General features: G+C 57.1%; 4 protein-coding genes across 32 annotated transcripts in view; 2 read left to right on the forward strand and 2 right to left on the reverse strand.

The window, feature by feature from the left end:
- Positions 1-657: 657 nt before the first annotated feature.
- Positions 658-4181, forward strand: CIMAP1A (ciliary microtubule associated protein 1A). 2 transcript variants are annotated; one of them, XM_081536020.1, is made up of 7 exons: positions 658-798; positions 1206-1322; positions 1503-1703; positions 2165-2266; positions 2444-2571; positions 3339-3479; positions 3859-4181. In XM_081536020.1, the coding sequence occupies exons 2-7, from the start codon at positions 1214-1216 to the stop codon at positions 3946-3948; spliced, it is 771 nt and encodes a 256-aa protein (XP_081392146.1). In that variant the 5' UTR covers positions 658-798; positions 1206-1213; the 3' UTR covers positions 3949-4181. The 2 variants fall into 2 exon arrangements, with proteins under 2 accessions (XP_081392146.1, XP_081392147.1); XM_081536021.1 differs by having other exon boundaries at positions 2444-2565.
- Positions 4182-6606: 2425 nt separating this feature from the next.
- On the reverse strand, positions 6607-11104 carry BET1L (Bet1 golgi vesicular membrane trafficking protein like). 4 transcript variants are annotated; one of them, XM_081536056.1, is made up of 4 exons: positions 10985-11104; positions 8295-8386; positions 7998-8054; positions 6607-7867 (listed from the first exon to the last, which is right to left on the reverse strand). In XM_081536056.1, the coding sequence occupies exons 1-4, from the start codon at positions 11010-11012 to the stop codon at positions 7700-7702; spliced, it is 345 nt and encodes a 114-aa protein (XP_081392182.1). In that variant the 5' UTR covers positions 11013-11104; the 3' UTR covers positions 6607-7699. The 4 variants fall into 4 exon arrangements, with proteins under 4 accessions (XP_081392182.1, XP_081392184.1, XP_081392181.1 ...); XM_081536058.1 differs by having other exon boundaries at positions 10558-11104; XM_081536055.1 differs by having other exon boundaries at positions 10288-11104.
- A 269-nt stretch (positions 11105-11373) lies between these two features.
- Positions 11374-16893, forward strand: RIC8A (RIC8 guanine nucleotide exchange factor A). 4 transcript variants are annotated; one of them, XM_081536025.1, is made up of 11 exons: positions 11374-11543; positions 11828-11875; positions 11961-12224; positions 12372-12551; positions 13038-13129; positions 13592-13742; positions 14560-14655; positions 14740-14884; positions 14969-15113; positions 15512-15631; positions 16047-16893. In XM_081536025.1, the coding sequence occupies exons 1-11, from the start codon at positions 11460-11462 to the stop codon at positions 16165-16167; spliced, it is 1446 nt and encodes a 481-aa protein (XP_081392151.1). In that variant the 5' UTR covers positions 11374-11459; the 3' UTR covers positions 16168-16893. The 4 variants fall into 4 exon arrangements, with proteins under 4 accessions (XP_081392151.1, XP_081392149.1, XP_081392150.1 ...); XM_081536023.1 differs by having other exon boundaries at positions 11961-12551; positions 14722-14884; XM_081536024.1 differs by having other exon boundaries at positions 11961-12551.
- Positions 16894-17410: 517 nt separating this feature from the next.
- Positions 17411-21814, reverse strand: part of SIRT3 (sirtuin 3) — a 32094-nt gene continuing 27690 nt past the window's right edge. For 19 of the 22 annotated variants that reach the window (XM_081536044.1, XM_081536051.1, XM_081536046.1 and 16 more), the window contains 3 exons: positions 20804-20965; positions 19432-19641; positions 17411-17923 (listed from right to left, as the gene is read on the reverse strand). In XM_081536044.1, the coding sequence (XP_081392170.1) occupies positions 17900-17923; positions 19432-19641; positions 20804-20965 (396 nt within the window). In that variant the 3' untranslated portion in view covers positions 17411-17899. Of the gene's footprint in view, positions 17924-19431; positions 19642-19925; positions 20073-20803; positions 20966-21814 lie in introns of all 22 variants that reach the window. The other 3 variants (XR_014067319.1, XM_081536035.1, XM_081536037.1) reach the window with 3 other exon arrangements.

Here is a 21814-nt window from a genome sequence, read left to right on the forward strand (position 1 = left end):
AGCCCCAGAGACAGGCAGCGGCCAGGGCTGAGGGTACAGGCTGGGCGGAGGTGCTCTACGTCTGAAGGTTATCATTTTGAGACGATACATGTGCACAATGTACACATGACATGGATCCAGGGGTTGAGAAGTCACTCCAGGAAAGAGACAAAGTCCCAGCTGGAGCCCCAGGAGGATTCTGCTAATGAGGACGCTCAGGGTCCAATGGTGGGCACAGCCCGCGCGGTGGGGGGCGAGCAATGTCAGAGGAAAGCCCCTCAGCAGCTCCCCATGCCAGCACCTGCCCCCCAACCAGGGCAGGCCTGCCCTTCCCTGGATCCCTGGACCCCAAACAGCCTTCCTGTGCCTCAGTTTCCCCAGCTCAGTAGTCTCAACTGGGGGCAGGATTGAGCAGGTTCAGCTCTGCCCCTAACAACTTTACCCCTTGCCTCACTGTGCTGGTCCCGGCCCTAGCTGTCCCCTTCCTGTCCTCCGCACTCTACCCTGAACCCTGCAAAGAGGAGCAAAGCAAAGTCTCGGTCCTGAGCCAGGCATGGTGTGGGTGGAGGTCCCGCGGGCTAAGGCCATTGTCTCCATCACATAGACAGTGATCTAGAATCCACCATCCCACAGAGCCACATTCTAGAGCTCAGAAGCAGCGACACCCCCCCAGTTCTTGATGCCCCCGGGGGGGAGGAGAGGCCTTCCTCTCCATGCTCCTTTTCTGGAACACCCTGGCACCAAAGCTGGTGAGACGGAACCACCTCTGAGAAGGCTCAGTCCATAGGTCGCTCTGAGTGCTGCTCCCAGGCCAAAGAGGTGAGGGCCCCTCCAGAGCGCTCCCTCCCCACTCCAGGGCACAGTCTCATGCAAGAAGTTCCCCATCTTTGCCCACTGCTCCTTACCCAGTCACACTCAGAGCCTCTGAGCAGGAGGAACCTGTCCAGAGCCCCTCAGAGGCGCCGTGGGCAGGTCTACGAGAGCTAAGACAGCTTCATGGGCTTGTCCGCGAGGCTCTGATGCTCCTCCTCCTGAGGGTGGGTGCGGCAGAGCCAACCCACCGCTCTAAGCAGAGGCTCCCAGTGATCCTTGGTCTGGGCCCCAAGTCGAGGCCCCACTGAGGAGGTGCAGTGCCTGCAGTTCTGCCCGTCAGTGTGGGCAAAGGCAGTGACGGGGTGGAGGGCCCAGGCCTTCCAGCACTTGGTCACCCTCCCATCCATGGACAGAACCAGTCATGGCGGAGGAAGTATGGGTGGGCACCTGGAGGCCCCACCGTCCCCGGGGGCCCATCATGGCCCTCTACAGCAGCCCTGGACCCAAGTACCTGATTCCACCCACCACGGGTAAGCCCTTGGGACTCTGGGAGGGCGGAGCAGGGGAAGCAGAAGCCAGGCCTGGGGTGGGCCTGGGGTGGGCCTGGGCTCCTCTCTCACGCCCAGCCCATCAACTCCTCTAGGGTCAATGGGGGGTTGGGGGGAAGGGCACGGTCTGGTTCCAGGCCGCTCAGAATCCCTGCCCCACAGGCTTTGTGAAGCACACGCCCACCAAGCTGCGTGCACCGGCCTACAGCTTCCGTGGGGCTCCCATGCTCCTGGCAGAGAACTGCTCCCCAGGGCCCCGCTACAGCGTGAACCCCAAGATACTGAGGACTGGCAAGGATCTTGGCCCTGCCTACTCCATCCTGGGGCGCTACCACACAAAGATGACACTGACCCCTGGCCCTGGTGAGGGACCCCGGCTCAATGCCAGCCCTGCCCAAGCCTGCTGGTGGCCTCTGCAAACTTAGGGGCATGAGTGCGTGAGGGGTGCAGCCGTCCTCACCCTCCCAACCCACCTTCTCCTCACAACAGGGCAACGTCAGGCCTAGTGGGGAGCTGGGACCCAGTGCAGCCTCTGAGACTCTGGTGCCCAACTCTGATTGAGGCCTTCCTTGTCTTGACTGAGTCACCGCACCAGGCCCACATCAGACTCGCTCTCCAGGCCCCTGTCTCTCTAACTCCTGCAACCAGAGTTTTCGTCCTGGACACCCCTTGCAAAACCACGGTTGCCTCTCATTGGGGCCCAGAGGCCCCACACCTGCCATGTTGGGGGTCCTCCTTGAGTTGACCAGGCCAGGCACCTGTTTTGATCTGTAGAATCATCCTTACCCTCCAGCACCCACATTGTTCCCCCCACCCCATCCCAGGCGACTACTTTCCAGAGAAATCTGCCAAGCATGTGTTCGACTCGGCGCCCAGCCACTCCATTTCTGCCCGAACCAAGACCTTCCGAGTGGACAGCACTCCAGGTCCGCAGCAGCCTCAGTGGCCCACGGCTGACTGGTTTGGGGACCCTGGGCAGGGTGGGTGAGGGGGGCCACCCTGATGGCTGGTCTCCTGGAGGTGGGAAGCCCAGGGAAGAAGCCAGTGGAGACTCGGGCACAGGGTTCTGTCCAGCCTGAGACTCGACGCTGGTGCATCCGCAGGTCCCGCAGCCTACATGCTGCCCATGGTGATGGGTCCCCACACCGTCGGCAAGGTCTCCCAGCCCTCCTTCTCCATCAAGGGCCGCAGCAAGCTGGGCAGCTTCAGCGACGATCTGCACAAGGCAAGGGTCACCTGGCTGCGGCACAGCACTGCTTACCCCCTAGAGAGATGGCCCGTCTGGTCCCTTCCCCCAGACCCCAGGGCCTACCAGCCTGACCCCCATCCCCCCGATGCTCCGAAGCTCTTCCTCCTCTGGGAGCCTGCCACCTATCTGGCCCCACCCTCACTGGGCTACATTCCAGAGGTGAGGAGGGGCAGACGGTGGAAAAGGATGAAAGAGGTTAAGACTGTCAGCCAGGAGGCTGACAGTGCGAGGAGTGATGAAAGCGACAGGTGTGTGGGTACTGCTTGAAGGGCAAGGAGAGTCTGAGACAGCGCGGCATGCAGAAGAAGCTGAGCAGAGGAGAAAAATGAGCTGTGACGTATTTGGGGGAGAAGGGCTCTGGCTACAGAAATAGCCAGCACAAAGGCCCTGAGGTGCTTGTGTGCCTGGGAGCCTGGTGAGGCTGGCATCACAGCACTGTCAATCTCACCAGCCCAGCTGGGAAGGGGCCTCTTTCACACACAGTCATGGAAGAGAAAGTCTGGGGTGGCACAGACTGGGGTGTCTTTGCCACAGTGAGGCTGAAGAGAGGGTGACGTGCCACACAGAGAAGGGCCCACAGCCCTGGAGCGTTGCCCACGGTACGGCCGTTGTTTGGAGGCAGAAGAGGCCCCTGACACCCAGACACACAGTGTCTTGGAACCTGAAACCCACTGTCTGATGCCAGCCCCTGCCCTTGGAGGCCCCACACTCTGGCAGGCCGAGTCTGTCTGACCTCTTTCACCTTGCAGACCCCAGGTCCCGCGGCCTACCGCCAGACTGACGTCCAGGTGACTAAGTTCAAGGCTCCACGGTACACCATGGCTGCCCGGGTGGAGCCCCCAGGGGACAAGACCTTAAAGCCAGGACCAGGAGCCCACAGCCCTGAGAAGGTCTGGCAAGAGCACGGCCCAGATGGGTGGGGTGGGGGCAGGTGGGGGTGACATGGCCCAGAGGGGTGGTGTGGGGAGGGGCCTGCAAGGGTCATGGTGGCCGGGTACCCTCAGGACACATGCATTCTAGCACCCGCCCTCTCCCCAGCTGGTGGGCTTTGTGTCCCCAGATCCCCAGACACAGGATGGTGAGTGCTGCTGGGCGCTCACCACACCCAGGCTCTGCAGTCAAGCCTGGCAGAGTGGACTTCCTGCTGGTCACCTTGGCCCGGGGTTTCGGGGGTACAGCAAAACCGCCGTCAGCAGCCCCAGCCCGTGAGGGCAGAGCCTGCAGGGTGGGGGCAGCGGTGCTGGCTCCTCACAACCTCTCCTCTCCCAGGTGACAATGACGAAGCCCTGCGCCCCTGTTGTCACCTTTGGCATCAAACATTCTGATTACATGACACCCCTGGTCGTGGATGTGGAATAGCCCTGGCCACGCCCCAGCCATCACTAGAAGCCTCTGCACATCACATCCCCTCAATAACAGATTCCTTGAGCTGAGGACTGTGGGTGCCTCCTCCTCCAGCTGGGCTGCAGCCGGCCTGGCCCTGGAGGGCAGAGCATGCTTGTTTGGACAATTGCGATCAGTTATTTTTTCTATGTGTTCCCATTTGCTAACCTTGTTTCTTGCCCAGATATATAATAAAATCATGGATTCTACTAGCAATGGTCTGTCTTGAGGGGAGGATCCAGCTTTTCCAGAAAGAGGCCAGGCCCCCACAGGCAATCACGCCATCCCATGTCAGGTTGCAGGGCCTGGGGTCTGAGCTGAGAGGCGGGCTCCTTCTGCCTCCATCCCTGCCCTCCACGTTCTGTTGTACCCTCCAGATGGGTTTCTCCCTGTGAGACTGACTCTTCCCTGCTGAGATATGGAGCCTGTGCCCCTCCCCTGGAATCTAGAATAGAACCTGTGGCCATCCTGAATAATCATGCTGTTGTTGACTTCTGAAGCCAGGTCACACAACACAGCAAGGGTTTCTGCCTGGACACCCTCCTTCTCTTTGCTCACCCTCCCATCAGCCACCATGTTGTAAGCTCAACACACAGCAAGGCAGTGAAGCCAGCGGGGCCCTCAGCTCACATCTGCAACCACCTGCAGATTTGTACTGAGCTTTCAGGGGGTGGTAGTGCCAGCCTGTGTCTCCAAAAGGCTGTAACTAACATCCTAGAGCATAGAGAGCCGCGTCTGTCTCAAACACAAGTAGTCCCCATGAGACATAAACCAATGTGACTACACCTGAAGGTGATCTGTTATACATCAAATACAGGAGGCACAGGAGGATGTGGACAGGGAAGAGGGTGTCTGAGCTGGGATGAAGAGGGGTGTTTCGAGAGGGTACCCTGGAGTCCAAGGCCAGCCTCAAGGAGTCAATCTCATCTTCACCCCAGCCCTGAGCAGGTAGCCCTGCCGCACCTGTGCCTGCAGCTGTACAAAGCCCACGACAACTGCCGACCCGCACTGAGCTGCGACCACATCAGGCTCCTTGTTCTAAGTACTCACATATATTCCCTTAATCCTAAAGCAGTAATGCTATCATCTTCCCGTCTGAGTCACAGAAACCTGGGCAAAGAAAGCTCCAGGAGCAGGAACTGTCAAGCGCACATCTGCCTGCCCAGGGGGATGAGTGAAGAGCTGAGCAGGGCCCAGAAAGAGCGCAGCAGAGTCAAGACCGCCCGCGCCCGTGGCCCGTGTGTGGACCAGGGTCAGTTCCAGACAAAACTTTCTGAAGCCCCCACAGAAATGAAAACACCAAAGGCCATGTTTACTTTATCACAATACTGTTTATTTCAAGTTTTTATCACTAAATGCCTTGTCTTTGACTTAAGGGATAGAGCCTGGCTGTTTGTCCACACCTGACACCGAAGGTCCTCAAGTCCTTCTCCGTTTTCTAGTCTCAGGGATCAATGTCAGGAAACCCCACTCATCCACGGCATTAGGTGCTCAGTGTACGTGGCTGAGGAGGAGAAGCGTGAAGGCCCCACAGGAGACTCAGCTTCAGGAATTCACCTAACACAATCAGGAACACACACCCAGACCCCCAGACAGCTGGGAAGGCTACAAAGAGTCACACAGATGGAGAAGTAGGGAGGCACCGACGGCAACCTGAGGGGAAAACACAGCAACTGAAGGTCTCAGAGACAGCGAAGTCCTCGGGGCTTCACTGACGGCACAGCTGGTAAAGAATCCGCCTGCAATGCAGGAGGCCTGGGTTCGTTCCCTGGGATAGGAAGATTCCCTGGAGAAGGGAAAGGCTACCCACTCCAGTATTCGTGTGGAGAATTCCATGAACTACAGTCCATGGGGTCACAGAGAGTCTGACACGACTGAGCAACTTTCACTTTCCTCAGAAAAGACCACCCTGAAACATGAACTCCAAATTCCTGGTCTGCTTTGGAGCAGGGCAGTGGGGAGAGGGCTGCCCTGGCTGGGCCACTTTCTCAGGAAGCAAGGTTAGCAGGCCCAGAAAAGGCAGGGGCCACGGAGTTCAGGTCTGGGGGTATCTGCTGCGCCTGCAGTGACCAGATGGAGACACTATATGGGTAGCAGCTCTGAGCCTGGTGACAAGTCCCCGTGACTAGGTTCATTGTGAGATGGGCCGAGGGCGAAGCCAAAGCCGAGGTACACAGAAGAATGGATCAAGGCATGACCACAGGTGCCTGTCAAGGAACGTCAAGGACGACAGAGAAACACCTGAGCCCCAGGGGCACAGAGGCAAGTAAGCCAACCTTACTGGGTGAGAAGCACACACTGGAGGGATGGGGAGAGTCAAGCAGAGCGCTCCGGGGGCCAAGGGCCCAGCCAAGTGCAGCAGAAAGAAAAGGGCCCCATGGCAAGCGTCTGAGGAGAGGCCAGGCCTGCTAGGCAGAGAACGAGGAAGAGGAGAAGGAGCAGGAGTGGTAGGGCCAGAAGGCGAGGTCCGCGCGGCCAAAGAGAACAAGGTGGGCGAGAGGGGCTGATACACCACACACGGCACGAGTGTGCGGGCAGCCGGACGTGAGCCAACAGTCCTCCGAGAGTGAGGGGCGTGACCAAGAAGGCCGACGATGGGAGCGGATGCATAAGGAAAGACACAGAGCCAGTGACTGGTTTCTTACAAGTGTTTTTTATGGGAAGACAAGGACGCTGGGGACTCGGAGTGAGGCGCACAGAAGCCACTGCTCTGGCTGCGCCTGTCCGTTCCGGTCCTGCGAGCAGGGGACTGACCAAGCGGACACTGAGGGCCCAGGGAAAGGTGGGCAGACACTTCAGGGTTAGGGTTAGCTTGGTGGGAACTGCCCACAAACCCTCAAAAAGTGACCTATAGGTCCTAAGAAAAGTCGTTATCCAGGAACCTCCTGTCTATACCCATAAAAGCCCCACCTCACGCCTTGCCTGACTCTTAAGTGTCAGATGGACCTGTTTCTAGAGATCTAGTCTCCTGGAAACAGATCTCTGGTGCTGGGTAGATCCTGAATCCCATGAAAACAATAGTTTCTGCTCCTGGATACATGGCTGGGAAATTACCAGGATCTGGACCCCAAGTCTTCAGCCAAGGCTGCAGTTCCTTCCTCCATCCACAACCCCCTGCCCATCCCTGAGGGTCTGGTTTCAGTCGTGGGATTGGAGGGCAGGAAGAGGCCACTCAGCAGGACCTTTGAATCTCGCTGGGTCACGGATGACCAGCACTCCTGGCCAGAGAAACTGCAATCTCTGGGCTGAGGACACTCATTTGGAGGTGACAGCAATGATTCGAGGTTCAAAACCACAACCCCTTCCTGTGTCAGCTCCAGGAAACTCAAATATCAGAAACAGCCTCATCCAGATCAAGACAGCGCAGAGGAGCCTTCAGACGTTCAGAACCTTGAGGGCCGAGGGAAGGACTGCTGCTCACAGGTGGCCGCGTCCAGGATTCCCAGATGCTCTGCTTGGACCCAAGACTGCTGGGGCTTCTAGAGCCCAAGGTGGCAGAGGGAGCTGGGCCTTGGCTACCCTTTGGGGATAGGGCCCTTGCACACATAGAACCAGCTAACATAAGCTCACTGGGTCAGGGGCTCCCAACCACGCAGGAAAAAGATTCCTAAGCCATGATCATCATTTCAAAGGAGTATTTTGTAAACAAGTTCTCTGGAGCCCAAAACACCAGACAGAGGAAGATCCTGGTTGCCTCAGGCACGCACAGAAGCCAGCTCCCACTCGCTCACGTCCTTGCCCTCGACAGGAGGTAGGAGAGGATGAAGAAGGCCACGATCAGGCCCACAGCCATACCACAAAGAAGCTTCCGGTTGTCTCGCCCAGATCGCGCCATTGTGGAAAACCGCTTCACACTCCCTGTGAGTAGGCCCGTCATACTTGTGAAATCTGAGTCCTGAGGGAGAAATTCCAACATTGTCACACACGGACAGCAACTCCGCAACATACACACACAGATGGGGGGATGCAAAGCAGGTGGTGGGGAGCTGAGCTGACCTTGACACTTGCAAACCGCAGACCCTTACCATGCCGTCCAGGTACCGGTTCTGGTCCTCCGCATCCCTATCAATGTCCAGAGCCAGCTGGTCAGGACACAGAGGGGGTAGGGTCAGACCAGGACAAACACAATGGACAGCACCCGACCCCCAACAGGATCAACAGAGATCAGGAGACCCAAATGCCACCTGGGCCTCACACAGGTGAGTGTGCCATGGACAGGACAAGGAGACTGGAACTACCTGAAACCCATCCGGGTCTTTACCACCCTCTGATCCCCCCTCCAGGGTGCCAGGTGGAAGCAAAAGGAGAGGACCACCACTGACCGATTTGAGCCTGGTGACCTTGGAGGCCAAGCTGTCAGCCATCCGCTTGTTCTCTCGGTCTAGAATCTCCTCCACAGCACCAGGGCTCTGAGCTGTGAGGAGAGAGAGAGACTAAGGGCATGAAGCCGGCCATGCTCATGCCCTTGCCCCCTGTACCTCAGCCCTCTGTGGCCTCCGGACTCCAGTCCCCTTCGGCCCAGTCAGGTGTCTAAGGGAACTGGGCCTCTGTGTATCTGTTGAGCAGGTCTTACCCTCCCCCAGGATCCAACACTTTACACATGAGACAGACTGTATAAACAACAGTGTGTGTGAGCACAGGTTCTGTGCATGTATCCAGGCTGGGATGGGTGGGCGGGCACCTCCAAAGGGCTCAGGTCAACCAGTACTTTATGACATTCTGTGACAGAACCTGTACCATCCCTCCGCAGATGTCACTAGCAGCCTACACAGAACCTGTTCTACGAAAAAAACCCCAATGAGCTCTGGTAAAGCCTTTGGAAAGACTTACTAACAGGGCTTGAGACTGACCCCACACAGGGTCTTGTGTGTCACCCAGAGCCTGGTACCTGCTGAGACCTGGCCTGTGACAGGCGCTGGGCCTGATGATTCTGAACCACCATTCTATCAGGCTGGTGAGAACTGTCTCCCACAAAGTTTGGAGTGCATATTTGCCTCGGGCCTGATGCCTCAAGGAGACTCATCAAAAAAGGGCACAGCCCTAGGAACCATGGATGTTTACAAACCCCAAAATAAGAGGTGTTAAGGATCCCACCAACCGATTGTACCATTAATTCCTTAAAAGTCACAACAGCCCAGCGAAACAAGCATCAGCATCCCACGTCGCAGGTGAAAAGAGAGACTCCCAGAGGGCAAGTGGGGTACCCCGACCCCAGTGAGTAGTAGGCATGCTTGGGCCCTCCCATCAAGCGCAGCTCCCACTCGGGGGGGGGGGGGGGGGTCTAGCCTCCGGGACCCGTCGACCAGGAGACCGGCCGAGGTCCCGTGCCGAGTCATCTCGCAGGGACGGAAATGGTGGGGACTGCGGCATCCAGACCCCGCAGTTTCACGCAGCAGCTGGGCAGGAGCCCCCACAGGGACCCAGCGACTCATCCACAGCGCGGCGGGCTGCAGCCCGGCCGCCCTGCCCAAACTCCGCCCGCCCGCAGGATCTTCCCAACGACGCCACCTAGTGGCGCGGAGAAAGGCGAAAGCGGCTCCTAAGGGCAGCGGAGTCGGCCCTGGCGAGCCCCGTAGCCATCCGCCTCCGCCCTTCCGCGCTCACCCCGAGCCCAGTCCGCCATCGCGTCCAGCTCCGACCCCACGGTCTGCCACCCGCTCGCTTACAGCCCCCTCGGACGTGGCGCAGTTGCCGGAAGAGGCTTCCGGCCCCACCCCTTCCGCCTCAGGCCCCCCACTTCCGGCCGAGATCTGGCTGGCGGAGACTCGGCAGTGGGAACGGGAAGGATCTGCTGTTTCTTCCGTCATTTGGTTTGGGAGTGGGGCGGGCGTTTGCTCTCAGGACCCCTGGATGGTTTGTGTTTTTAGAGGCAACTATGGTGCCGACAAGACACTCCAGCAGCCATTCCCGCCTAAGGCGGTGTCGGGGTCCTAACTGGGAAGAGCAAACGGGCCTTTCCCAGGCCAAAGAGGCTCCTCGCCGCGACCCCGCCGGGGTTGAGGCCCGGCCCGCTCGGCTGTGGTTCGGCTAAGGAGCGAACTCGGTGCGAAGCCCGGTTCCAGTTACTGCCGGCAGGACAAACTGGAAATCAGTGCCTAGAAAGGGCCTGGAACGAGCGAGCGGTGCAGAAGTCGCAGGAGTGAAGCCCTCCGAAGAAAACAAGAAACCAGGAAGAGGGGTGGGAGCGTGAGGGAAGTGGGTACGGTAGGAGCCAGTGCTTCTTGACCTTGCACGCGGATGCTGACAAGGGGCTTGACACAAAGTAGATGCTCAACAAAGCCTTCTTGCCCGGTGGATGGATTATAAGTTACCCACCCATCGTAATGGAGCAATTGCTGTGTGTCATTTACTCCTGACAATCCACTGAAATGGGAAAATTTTATCATCTCCGCTTTTCAAAAAAAGAAACGGAGTCCAAGCTGCCCAGCAGGTGTGCCTGCTTACACAGCAAGGAGTCACCACACACAATCAGACTTGGTCTTCATCCTGACTTCCACTCCCCAGTCTCCCTTTTCTCTCAGCCCCAACAATGATGTTTCTCTCTCCCACCACAGCCATTCCCACCCTTGCACCGGCCACTCCTGCCTTGCATAACCTTCCTTCAGAGCCTCTCCTGGCTCACTCCTTTGGCTCCGGTCTCAGCAAAAATGGCACCTCTTCAGATCTCCTTGCAGCCCATCAAGCCCCTTTTCTTATTCAGTCACAGCACTATAGCTGCCTAACGTCGTCGTCTTTGCCCGTTTTAGTCTTCGCATCTGGCACATAAGCGCCAAGAAGGCAGGGACCTGTGGGTTCTATTCACCCGCGTCCGGCTCCTCGCATGCAGTAGGCACTCAAACGTCTGTTTAGAAACCAAGTGGTCCGGAGGTTGTAAAGTCCTTTCCACCTCGACTTTTCCCTGCTATCTCACTCGTTCTGTCCACCAAGAGCGGTGTTGGGGTGCGTGTGATGGAGGGGGGCGGGGCTGAGGCCCTCTCCTGTCAGGAATCCGGGCCCAAGAAGTGAGGCTCACCGCTCGGTTCAGGGCGATTCCGGCCCATAGGTCGGACGATCACCGACCCGGAGCTTAAGGCCAAAGCGGACTCGGCAGCAAAGCCTTCACGTCCTATCTAGCTGTTCCAGGCCTCGCCCCTTTAAGGCGCCGCGCCTCCCATAGAGATCGGCGCCCGCCGGGTCCCGGCTTCCCCCGCGCGCAGCCCAGGCCACACCCTGTGGCGCCGCGCACGCAGCCCATGTCCCGCCCCTTTAAGGCGCCGCGCACGCAGCCCAGGCCCCGCCCCTTTAAGGCGCCGCGCAGCCCAGAGAGCTCGGCGCCCCGCCCCGTCCCGGCCTCCCCTGCGCGCAGTCCAAGCCCCGCCCCGCGGCGCCGCGCACGCCCCGTCCCGGCCTCCCCCGCGCGCCGAGCCTGGGCGGGGCGGGCAGACGCTGGCCCGGAATCGCGAAGCCGGGATCCTCCGGCTTTCCTGGCATCGGGTCCTGGAGGTGCCATGGAGCCCCGGGCAGTTGCGGATGCCCTGGAGACGGGGGAGGAGGACGTGGTTATGGAGGTTTTGCGCGCGTACAACCGGGAGGTGAGCGGGAGTTGTAGACTTGGGACGTGCAGAGAGGTGGGGCCGGGTGGGGCCCGTGCGCGTGGCCGGCAGGAGGGGCGGCGAGAGTGGTGAGCGTGGCAAGGGGCTGAGGGTGGAAGGGAGAGCGATGGGGAGGAACCCCGACTCTCTGAGGAGTTGCTAGGGTGCTGGTTGGTGTGTGGGGTCTGTTTATAGCGGTGCCTTCGGCCTCACGCCCCCATCCGTGGAACCCGGGTTCTGTCGCGGTGGGCCTGTGCTTTTTGAGCCTCTGGGTTTCTTTGCAGAACTCCCAGAGCTTCATGTTTGATGATGCGCAACAGGAGGATAGGAAGGTGGGTGCTCACCGGAGGTAGAGGGGCATGATTGGGTGGCCCGGGTACAAGGACCTGGTGGAACGGCTCTTCTCCCTGCCCACAGAGACTGGCGAAGCTGCTTGTCTCGGTCCTGGAGCAGGGCCTGCCACCCTCCCGCCGCGTCATCTGGCTGCAGAGCGTCCGCATCCTGTCCAGGGACCGCAGCTGCCTGGACTCCTTCACCAGTCGCCGGAGCATGCAGGCTCTTGCCTGCTATGCTGGCATCTCCGCCTCCCAGGGGTCGGTCCCTGAGCCGCTGAACATGGATGTTGTGCTTGAGTCCCTTAAGTGCCTGTGCAACCTCGTGTACAGCAGCCCCAGGGCACAGGTGCTGGCAGCAGAGGCGGGGCTGGTGGTGAGGCTTGCAGAGCGGGTAGGACTGTACCACCAGAGCAGCTTCCCGCACGACGTCCAGTTCTTTGACTTGCGTCTTCTCTTCTTGCTAACTGCACTCCGCACCGACGTGCGCCAGCAGCTGTTTCAGGAGCTGCAGGGAGTGCGCCTGCTGACCAGGGCGCTGGAGCTGACATTGGGAATGACTGAGGGCGAGACGCACCCTGAGCTCCTGCCTCCTCAGGAGACTGAGCGAGCCATGGAGATCCTCAAAGTGCTCTTCAACATCACCTTCGACTCCATCAAGAGGGAGGTGGATGAGGTGAGGGCTGACCTCAACCTGTGGGTGGAGTTTTAACAACTTGGACATTTCCTGCACATGCTTCTTTGCTGGGTTCTTTCAAGTTTCTGGATTAGGCATGCTGAGCCAGTCGAGAGTAGCAGGGAGCACCCATCTTGGACGGGTCTCATGGAAGTTTTCTGAGGGAGTTGGGGAACATAACTGGCTCTTGCAGCCTGGCTGGAGGGCTGTGTGGTGTGGAGGGGAGGCTATGAGATTATTCATGGTGAGACAGAGTGTGGGGCTGAAGCACAGAGCAGCTGTGTCCGAAGGGGATCTATTAACATTCTTAACCAAGAGAGTTCTTTTGAGGTCTTGTGGGAGAGGACAAGCACCGGGGTGTACAGTAGAGAAGCATAGTTAATGCATGTGGTCTTGCAGGGGCGTCCAGAAAGTAGAATCTCAGTTGGCAGCAGTGGGTGGGGGCCAGTGGGGCTCTCTCACAGGAACTCCTGTCTGTTTGGTCAGGAAGACACTGCCCTATACCGGCACTTGGGGACCCTTCTGCGGCACTGTGTGATGATTGCTGCTGCTGAAGACCACACAGAGGAGTTCCACGGGTGAGGCGAGTGCCTGTCATGCGGGGTGGTGGGGAGGAATGGGGGTGGTCTGCTCACAGGTCTCTGTGGTGGTTCCCAGCCTTAGAGAGTCTTCATCTGGGTGGGACCAGACAAAAGTGTGTTTCTGGGGAGCTCCAGCACTTAACAGTCGAGGATCGGAGGTGTGAGTCCAAGGCAGGATTGTGCCGGGGGCCTTGGGTAGGGGCGGCGGACACTGGTGTCGGTAGGGTAGTGTGCCCCTTCACTTCCATTCTTGGTGGCCTCTGCCTGGGGAGGTGCTCAGTTTTGCCTGTGTGGCCTCCACCTAGATGCGCGGTCGGCTGGGCATCTGCAGGAAGTGGTGCTCTTAGCTCTAGCCCCTGGTTCTGCCGGGCCCCCAGACACTGGTTCACGGCAGTTATGGCCCCAGCAGGTGGCAGCAGGGGTTGGATTGACCAGGTGCCCCTTTCCGTCTGTCCCCAGCCACACAGTGAACCTCCTGGGGAACTTGCCTCTCAAGTGTCTGGATGTTCTTCTCACCCTGGAGCCACGTGAAGGTTCCTTGGAGTTCCTGGGAGTGAACATGGATGTGATTCGTGTCCTCCTCAGCTTCATGGAGAAGCGTCTTCAGCAGGTGGGCAGGGGGACTGCTGTGGCTCTGGCCCAGGTTGTCCGAGCTCCTGTGGTCACTGTGTTTCTGCTGCCCACGCTGGTGAGGGGCGATCAGCCCCCCGGTGTGATGCAGGCAGTGCCTCCAGCTTCTCCATGGTCAAGCCAGCCCTTCCTCCCTGAGAAGTCTGTGGAAATAATTTTTCAGAATCTGGCAAAGTACTCATTTTTCTGATCTCTTTGTGAATCTTCTTGAGGGGTCCTGAGAAGCCCCCCCCCCCCGGAGGCGCCACCACCCTCCCATCCTTCCTTGTGACCCTAGACTCCGAATGTCACTGGGCACGAGCGGCCCTCGGAGATGAGCACCAGCTGCGCCTTGGCTTCCCTCAGAGGACCCACAGGACCTTAAGGGCCGGCGGCTCCCTGGTTCCTGCAGCTGCCCCACGGGACGCTGATTGGCCGGCACTCTAACCAGCTTCTCTGGGAGTTCGCAGGCATCGTGCAGGCTAGAGTGTGACAGGCTTAAGATGCAGCAGGGCCTGTGTACTTTGTGAGCTGTCTTGTGTGCTGGTGGCGCTAATGGCTTGAAACACGCTGTTTTCCGCCCCCTCTCGTTTAAAGGTGGGGAAAGTAGTTAAATGATTTGCCCCAACGTACACAGACCTTCCGCGTTAGTCTGTGCCTGTTCTTTTTGAAGCTCATACAGACACCCACGGCTCGCTCTTGGTCCCTCAGCTGGGGCCACTTCCCGAGTGCTCCCGCCAGGATCATCTAGGGCATGTGCCTAGCCCCCTGGCCTTGAGTAAGGGGGGCACAGTCCGCTGACAGAGGCTCCTCTGCAGACACACAGGCTGAAGGAGAGCGTGGCCCCTGTGCTGAGCGTGCTGACGGAGTGTGCCCGCATGCACCGCCCCGCCAGGAAGTTCCTGAAGGCCCAGGTATGGGGCAGACGGGCTGCGGCCGGGCCCTGGTTGGAGGCCCTGGTCCTCCAGGCCCAGGCTTAGAGACAGCTGCCTCCTCAGGTGCTGCCCCCGCTGCGGGATGTGCGGACCCGGCCTGAGGTGGGGGAGCTGTTGCGGAACAAGCTGGTTCGCCTCATGACGCACCTGGACACGGACGTGAAGAGGGTGGCAGCCGAGTTCCTGTTCGTCCTGTGCTCCGAGAGTGGTGAGTGGGGCACCGGCCCCGGCCCGCCCCTCTCTAGCCCCTCCGCCGCCATGTTTCCACACTGATTTCTGCCCTGACCTTCAGTGCCCCGGTTCATCAAGTACACGGGCTACGGAAATGCTGCCGGCCTCCTGGCTGCCCGGGGCCTCATGGCAGGGGGCCGGCCTGAGGGCCAGTACTCGGAGGACGAGGACACAGACACGGACGAGTACAAGGAAGCCAAGGCCAGGTTTGTGCTGAGACCCCCCCTCAAGCCCCATCCCTGTTCCCACACCCGTCTGAGCCTGCAGGGTGGGTGGCATGAGGGCGACCGATAGGCAGAACCTTGCAGAATCAGGTCTCTGTGCTAAGGGACACGTATTCTGACACCAGGGTGCTCCGTTGAGAACACAGGCTGAAAGGGTCTGACCGATGTGGGGGACCAGGTAGGCCAGGTAGCAGGAGCTGGTTACCTGCTGCTCCTGGAGGAAGGTCCTTCTGCAGTTGCCTTGTCTTCCCTGCACCCAAGAGAGTGAATTTCTTGCCATTCCAGGCCCAGGCAGGAAAATGGGAACTCCACCCACCCCACACAGCCCTCATGTCGTGGAATCACTAATGCATTCCCCACACCTTTCTCTTGTGAAACAGCATAAACCCAGTGACTGGAAGAGTAGAGGAAAAGCCACCCAACCCCATGGAGGGCATGACAGAGGAGCAGAAGGAGCATGAGGCCATGAAGCTGGTGAACATGTTTGACAAGCTTTCCAGGTACGTGCCATGGCAAGGAGGGCCCAGAGCTGGGACAGAGGAGGACAACCCATGCCCTGTCGTGCGAGCCGAGCAGGTGGGATCAGAGTGGGATTGAGGGTCTGGTAACACGGCATTACTAACGTTGGAAATCCTCTGTCTTAGAAAGTTCTCTAGCAAAAGGGTAGGGCTGGTAAGTATTATGTCCATTTTCCAACTGATGAAAACTGAGGCCCAGAGACAGTAAGAGACTCCCTAACATCTTAAAGTATAGGGAGCGATTAGGATTTAGGCCTGACTGAGACATTTCCCATCCAGGTTTCCCCAGTAAATAGGAGCAGCTTGGTGGAGCAGCAGGTCACAGCCAGGGGTGAGCAGGACCCCTGTTCCACCTGCCAGGCCCCTTTCCCATCCCTACCATGCCTTCTTCCCACAGGCACAGGGTCATCCAGCCTATGGGGATGAGTCCCCGGGGTCAGCTGACATCCCTGCAGGATGCCATGTGTGAGACCATGGAGGGGCAGCTCTCCTCGGACCCTGACTCGGACCCTGACTGAGAATGGCCGCTCTTCTGCTCCCCTTCAGAACCGGTGCTGCTTCCAGAGATGTCCTTGGGGCCAGGACGTGGGGAAGCTACGCCCCTCCCTCCAGCTTGGAGGTCCCTTTCTCTTTACTTCCAAAGTTCTATTCATGATTTGCCTTTGGTCCATTTTCTTCTCTGTAGGACTGTGAGGCTCTTGTCCTGCTAGAACTCTGGGAACCCAGTCTTTGTTTCTGTAAATGAAGTGGTTTCTTTTGTGTGTGCCCGAGGGCAGGGGCTAACTGAAGGCAGAAGCGTGCATGCATTTGGGAGGGTGGGACTGAGCGAGGAAGCAGGCAGGCAGCAGGGGCACAGCTGGCCCAGAGCTGGTGTTATCAAGCGCCGCACTCCACAGGGTAGAGAACCTGCTGGAACTTGATATGCTAATGCCAGAAACACACTTCTGATCTGCTGTGTTTGTCCCCACTGAGTGCAGAGCTGGTAGCGTCTTGTATTTTTGGTCCTGGCTCAGTGCCCAAGTTATCAGTGGCTCAGAATCTCAATCCTTCCTGCTGGCTTAGAGCATTAAACATATGAAGGAAAATGTCTCTCCTGAAACCATAAGTCTAGATTTCTGTCGTGCACCACAGAGCTTCATGAAAACATCTTTTTGAAATAAGAGTTCCAGGCAAGAGTGTGTGCGTGCGCATGCGTGTGTGTGAATATATGTGCAGAATATCAAGTAAAGGCACGTTAAGTAGAAGTAGAATTATGTCTTTCTTAAAATCCAGCACTTTTCCTGGACGACCATTCATGTATTAGGCCACCAGTTCTGAGCAGTTTGTCAGTGAAATCTGCTCCGGGGGGCTCTAGCCCAGGGATCCAATGGGGAGATAAGACTTCAAGAAGAAGGGAGCACTGAGGGGCAGGAGCCGGGCCTGGGCCTGTACAAAAGCAGGAAGATCACAGTAGCTTCTGCCCAAACAGCAGTGTGGCTGTTATAACAAGTGAGCAATGCCTTCTGTCTTAGAGGTTAATTCAAGCAGCATTAGTGGAAGAAGGCCTGGTGGGGGGAAGGCTGCTAGAATGGTCTGAAACAGATGAGTTTCTAGGGTTGATGTGAAAGGCATCAGGGACAAGGGTGTGTTGGGTGCTCTGAAGGGCCTGTGGGTGAATTCAGGGACAGATCTCAGTCCTCAGGGAGTGGAGGAGAAACACCCACAGCCCCAAGTTCCCACATTCCTGTCCCTTTTAGGTGACAAAAATGAAGGGATGCCCAGTTTCTATATTAAAATTTATTTCATGCCAGAAAAGCAGGACAGACTAAAAATAAACCTACTAAAGAGGCCAAGGTGCTAGAAGACTCTAGTGCATTACCTGGGACCCAGACCCACTCCTGGGAGGTGACTGGGGCTGCTCACCCCAGGTGGACAGATGTTGATCCTCCCTTCAGATGGACTCCAGCCTGGGGTTCTAGGCAGTGTGAGTTCAAGAGATTCACCATCAGAAGAAAGGTTTTGACATTAAGAGCTTCAGCAGAGTGAAGCTCTTAAACAGCAAAGTCAGCCCAGGCAGTGCCTTCACATCCATGACGAGTGACCCTGAGTGCACAGGGTTTACGACCCAGGAAGCCACTCCAGGGGCAGCCTCAGGTCGCGTGTTCTGGTTCAGCCGAAATTTGTAAATGTGCCCGAGCTGTTCTTCAGGCAGAAGTCTTCATCGGAAATGGGCAGTGACTCCCAAGTAACCTCTGGTGTGAAAGGCATCCCTCACAGTCTGTCCCAGCCATCAAACTGAAACACAAAGAGGAAATCGGTTACTGAAAACACACTGGTCACATGTGAGGGCCTGGAACCAAACTTTCATAAAATGGAAGCTTTTCTGTCCACAAATGCTCCTCAACCAAGTTAAGACAATGCCAAGCAGAGCTGGGCAAAACTGGGTGGCTAAAAGTAGGGCTTTGCTTAAGTAACCGATACAGACATACTGAGGCTTACGTGCTCAAGAACATTCACTATTCGGAAGAGGGATCCAACTTTCACTTCCATTCACCCCTTGGTGTTTACTCTTGGGCAGCAACTCTTTTAAAATAAACAAACCCCTAAAATCGTAACCCACTACACAAATTTCTCTGAACTAGAAAATGGCACAGGTCAAATCGTGTAGGACTAATTCCAAAAGCCCACAGCGGCTACTTGTGATGATATGAAAGCAGGAAGTCAGTCCCTAGGTAAGGAAAGGCCCCTGTGTAAGCTGCCAAGTGAATGACCAAGACCTCGACTCCCCTGCGAGTGAGGCATCTGCTACTGTTCCTCTGGAGATGCAAAGTGAAAGCATTGTGTTAGCTGGACTTCCATTAGGTGGTACAGCAATGTGACAGACACTTGATGGTCTTCATTTCCTCCAATGAGTTGAGAAATGACACCATTCTGTAGCTTATCCCTAAGAGCCAAACTCGATTGAAAGGCAATACTGTCTAACTCCATGAAAACAATATAACTGCAAGTTCTCATCGCCTTAGAAAGCCTCATATTCTCACTTTGGTCCAAATTGGTAAGAAAATAGCCTATAGCCAGAGGCTAGGGGCTTTTGCCAGTGGAGATGAAAGGAATGGGCCGACCCATGGTGCTAAAGCCCTAAGGCAGGCACAGCCAAAGGTAGGGAGGTTTCCCAAGACTAGAACATAAGCATTCTCTGGTGAAGTCCACTCTGGGCAGTGTTACACCTGGCTGTAATGATAAACAATCCTCTTGAGAGACAGACTTCAACATTTAATGCTGCCCCCTATAGAAAAGAACCCCTCACATGAAGGCTGTACATGCTAACTGATTCTCGTGGGAAGCTTCACTTGTAGGAGGTTTGACAGCTAGAGCAATGAAGGCTCTGGCTTCCTGCCGCCAGTAGAGAAGTCAATGGCTCGCACACTGCCCTAAAGGCATCATCCCATACTCAAAGAACTTGAGAACCACATCTTAGCCTGAAGCTGTGTGGTGCTCCTTCAGTTTCGGGTACAAAGACAGCTGAAGTGTGGTGATTGTAGAACGACAGCCCCGTGTGCCTGGACTCTCATCTGCCACTCAGACCAGGCACAAGGTGGCAATTTCTTCATGTCTAAATGGAAGGAATAAGGATCACAGCAGCCCATTAATGAGCACACAGACGGCCTGGACAGTGCCTGGTGCAGAGTTCACAGCAATATGACCTGTTATTGTGACAGTGTTAGCCAACCAGGGCTCTGCTCCAGGCTGACCAGACCCTGGAGCAGAAGAGACCCCTCCTGTGACTGCGCGGCAGGCCATACCTTTCCAGTCTCCCTCTGGATGAGGTCCTGGATGTCGTCTGTCCAGCCGAGAAGCTCCACCAGCGTTTTCACACCGCGGACCACGTCCCCCAGCTGGACCACGTCCCTGCCCCGAGGATTCCTAGCCAAGGACCCTACCAAGTCCCGGTTGATGAGCAGTCGGGGCACTGAGCTCCGCACAGCATCGGACAAGCTGGCAAAAGGTTCCACCTAAAAAATTGCCCAAACGTGAGGAGCAGGGTACTCGCTTTCCTAGGCCCTCAGGACCTCTGTGCCACAGCCCCTGAGGCCCTGGAGGTGGACTGACCAAGGTGAGACCTTGGATGTGGAGAACGCCCAGCACCCGCTTCACTTGTGCGGCAGCGCTCCTGCTGCCTGGTTCCAACAGCCTCGCGTCCCCCTCACTGAGCCTCCCTCTCATCCACACCCCTTTCTCTTCGGCCTCTCCTGGCGCTTGCAGGTCTCCGTGCTGAAGTTCATCCACACCATCTCACCTGCCCTCCCCATCCACGCGCTGTCTTCTCCCGGCTCACCAGCGATGTGACAGCTCATCTCTCTGTTCCTGCTCCCTGAGGGCAAGTCCCCGATCCCGCAGAGGGACTGCCACTGAGGGGTTCCTGATGCACCTGCTCCCACAGGGCCTGGCAAACTCGGGGGAAACACACACAGCTCTGGGTCTCTGGCTGGTTGGAGGCCTGGACACAGGCCTTTCTGGCCCCTCTGCCCCCGTGGTGCCTGAATCCCGTCAGGCACAGTGCCTTCAGGGTCTCATCACAGCCTTTAGAAGCTTCCTGAGCGTCAGGTCCAGACGCACCTCCTAAGCACCTCAAACACGCGTGCAGAACTGAATTCAGCAACCCCAATCCAGACTCCTCAGCAGAGGCCCTGACCTCCCACAGGAGGTCCCTCTTCAGTCCTCGAAGAGACGCCAGGCTCTAAGTCCAGCGCTCCTCCTCTCTGCCATCTCTCAGTCCCCAAGTCTGACTATGCTCAGCCTCCTGGACATGTGCTCAATTCATCCTGTTTCCAGATGTCTCTGATCTTAAGGATGACCACATACACCCCTGGTTTCACTGCTTCTACAGAAAATCGGTCTCTGTGATAGATGTGACCTTAGAAGCCTGCTCCTGCCTGACATCTCCTTTGCCCTCACGCATCGTGCCCACCCACACTCTGGACACCTTCCTTCTCCCCGTCCTGCCACGCAGACTGCTGCTGTCTGGGCCTGGAACACCACTGCTTCCTCACATGTTGAATCCACTCATATTGCAAAGGTAGGGCCCCAGAGTGTCCCACCAGCCCTCACTTCCTCTGCCTTGTCTCGCCAGCCCCCTCGCCACACATCTGTGCACCACCAGGCCTGCTGACAAACCTCCAGGGAGGTCCCAAGGATGAGCAGCAGGTCTGCCATGGGGAAGTCAACCAGATGCAGCAGGAACCTCTCAGGCAGTGGCTCCCCAAAGAACACAATGTCGGGCTTCGTGACGCCAGAGCAGACCGGGCAGCGTGGAACCCTGTCCACCATCACGTCGGCCTGGGGTGACACAGAGAAAAAGCGGTCCCAGGAAGCCATATGGCACACTTGGAAGAGGCAAAGCCAACTTCTTATTGAGAAATTGTCAAACGTTCCCAACAGCTGAGACAGGAGTACAGTGAAGCCCCTGTGTATAAAGAACCCAGCTTCAGCAGTTATTAACACTCTGCCAGCTTTATTTCATATAGCTCCCAGAATTTGGGGAGATGGCAGTATTTTTGTTTTGAGGTTGCAGTATTTGAAAGCAGATCTTGGACACTACATGACATCTGACACACTGAACACTCTGCTCTGCACCGGGAGTGCTTATCAGAGGTATTCAGGTGGCGAGGAAACCCAGCTGACCCTCAGACAACACAGGGGTCAGGGGCAACAATCCTTTGCACAATTGAAAATCTGCACAAAATTTAGGCTAAGCCCTCTGTACACATGGTTCCGCCATATCTGTGGTTCATCTGTGATTCAACCAGCTGTGGATCATATAGTCCCAGAGTTCACAGTTATTTTCTTAAAAATCCACATATGAGTGGACCCACACAGTTCAAACCCATGTTCAAAGTCAACTGTACTGATAGATAGTCCTCAGCAGCACTCTGTAGGCATCTGGCTCACAACAGATGTTATTCAATGAAAATGACAGTATAAATGTGTCCGACTTTAGCTGAAGCGATCCTGACATGACCTTAGCCCTGAAGACGTTCACGTCAGCTTGAACTCACTGGCTGGAGGTATGACTCACAGCACTACCCTCAGGCCTCCTACTTGTAGGCCAGGGTGACGCGGATGTGAGCCATCATCTCCGCGCACTTGTTCACGCTTGGGCTGGACAGCAGACGAGGAAACTGAGGA

Source organism: Giraffa tippelskirchi, chromosome 10 (assembly GCF_054371585.1).
Source record: "Giraffa tippelskirchi isolate mGirTip1 chromosome 10, T2T-mGirTip1v1.2.pri, whole genome shotgun sequence".
In the NCBI taxonomy this organism is placed as follows: domain Eukaryota; kingdom Metazoa; phylum Chordata; class Mammalia; order Artiodactyla; family Giraffidae; genus Giraffa; species Giraffa tippelskirchi.

Excerpts from the sequence above, each read along its gene's own strand:
- CIMAP1A (XM_081536020.1), top strand. The coding sequence starts at position 1,214 with ATGGCGGAGGAAGTATGGGTGGGCACCTGGAGGCCCCACCGTCCCCGG. Across the intron at positions 1,323-1,502 it reads CCTGATTCCACCCACCACGG|GCTTTGTGAAGCACACGCCC; the intron begins GTAAGCCCTTGG and ends CCTGCCCCACAG. Across the intron at positions 2,267-2,443 it reads CCGAGTGGACAGCACTCCAG|GTCCCGCAGCCTACATGCTG; the intron begins GTCCGCAGCAGC and ends GTGCATCCGCAG.
- BET1L (XM_081536055.1), bottom strand. The coding sequence starts at position 10,318 with ATGACACACAGCAATTGCTCCATTACGATGG. Across the intron at positions 8,387-10,287 it reads CAATTGCTCCATTACGATGG|CTCAGAGCCCTGGTGCTGTG; the intron begins GTGGGTAACTTA and ends CTCTCCTCACAG. Across the intron at positions 8,055-8,294 it reads AGGTCACCAGGCTCAAATCG|CTGGCTCTGGACATTGATAG; the intron begins GTCAGTGGTGGT and ends TGTCCTGACCAG.
- RIC8A (XM_081536023.1), top strand. The coding sequence starts at position 11,460 with ATGGAGCCCCGGGCAGTTGCGGATGCCCTGGAGACGGGGGAGGAGGAC. Across the intron at positions 14,656-14,721 it reads GGAAGTTCCTGAAGGCCCAG|AGACAGCTGCCTCCTCAGGT; the intron begins GTATGGGGCAGA and ends GCCCAGGCTTAG. Across the intron at positions 15,114-15,511 it reads TACAAGGAAGCCAAGGCCAG|CATAAACCCAGTGACTGGAA; the intron begins GTTTGTGCTGAG and ends CTTGTGAAACAG.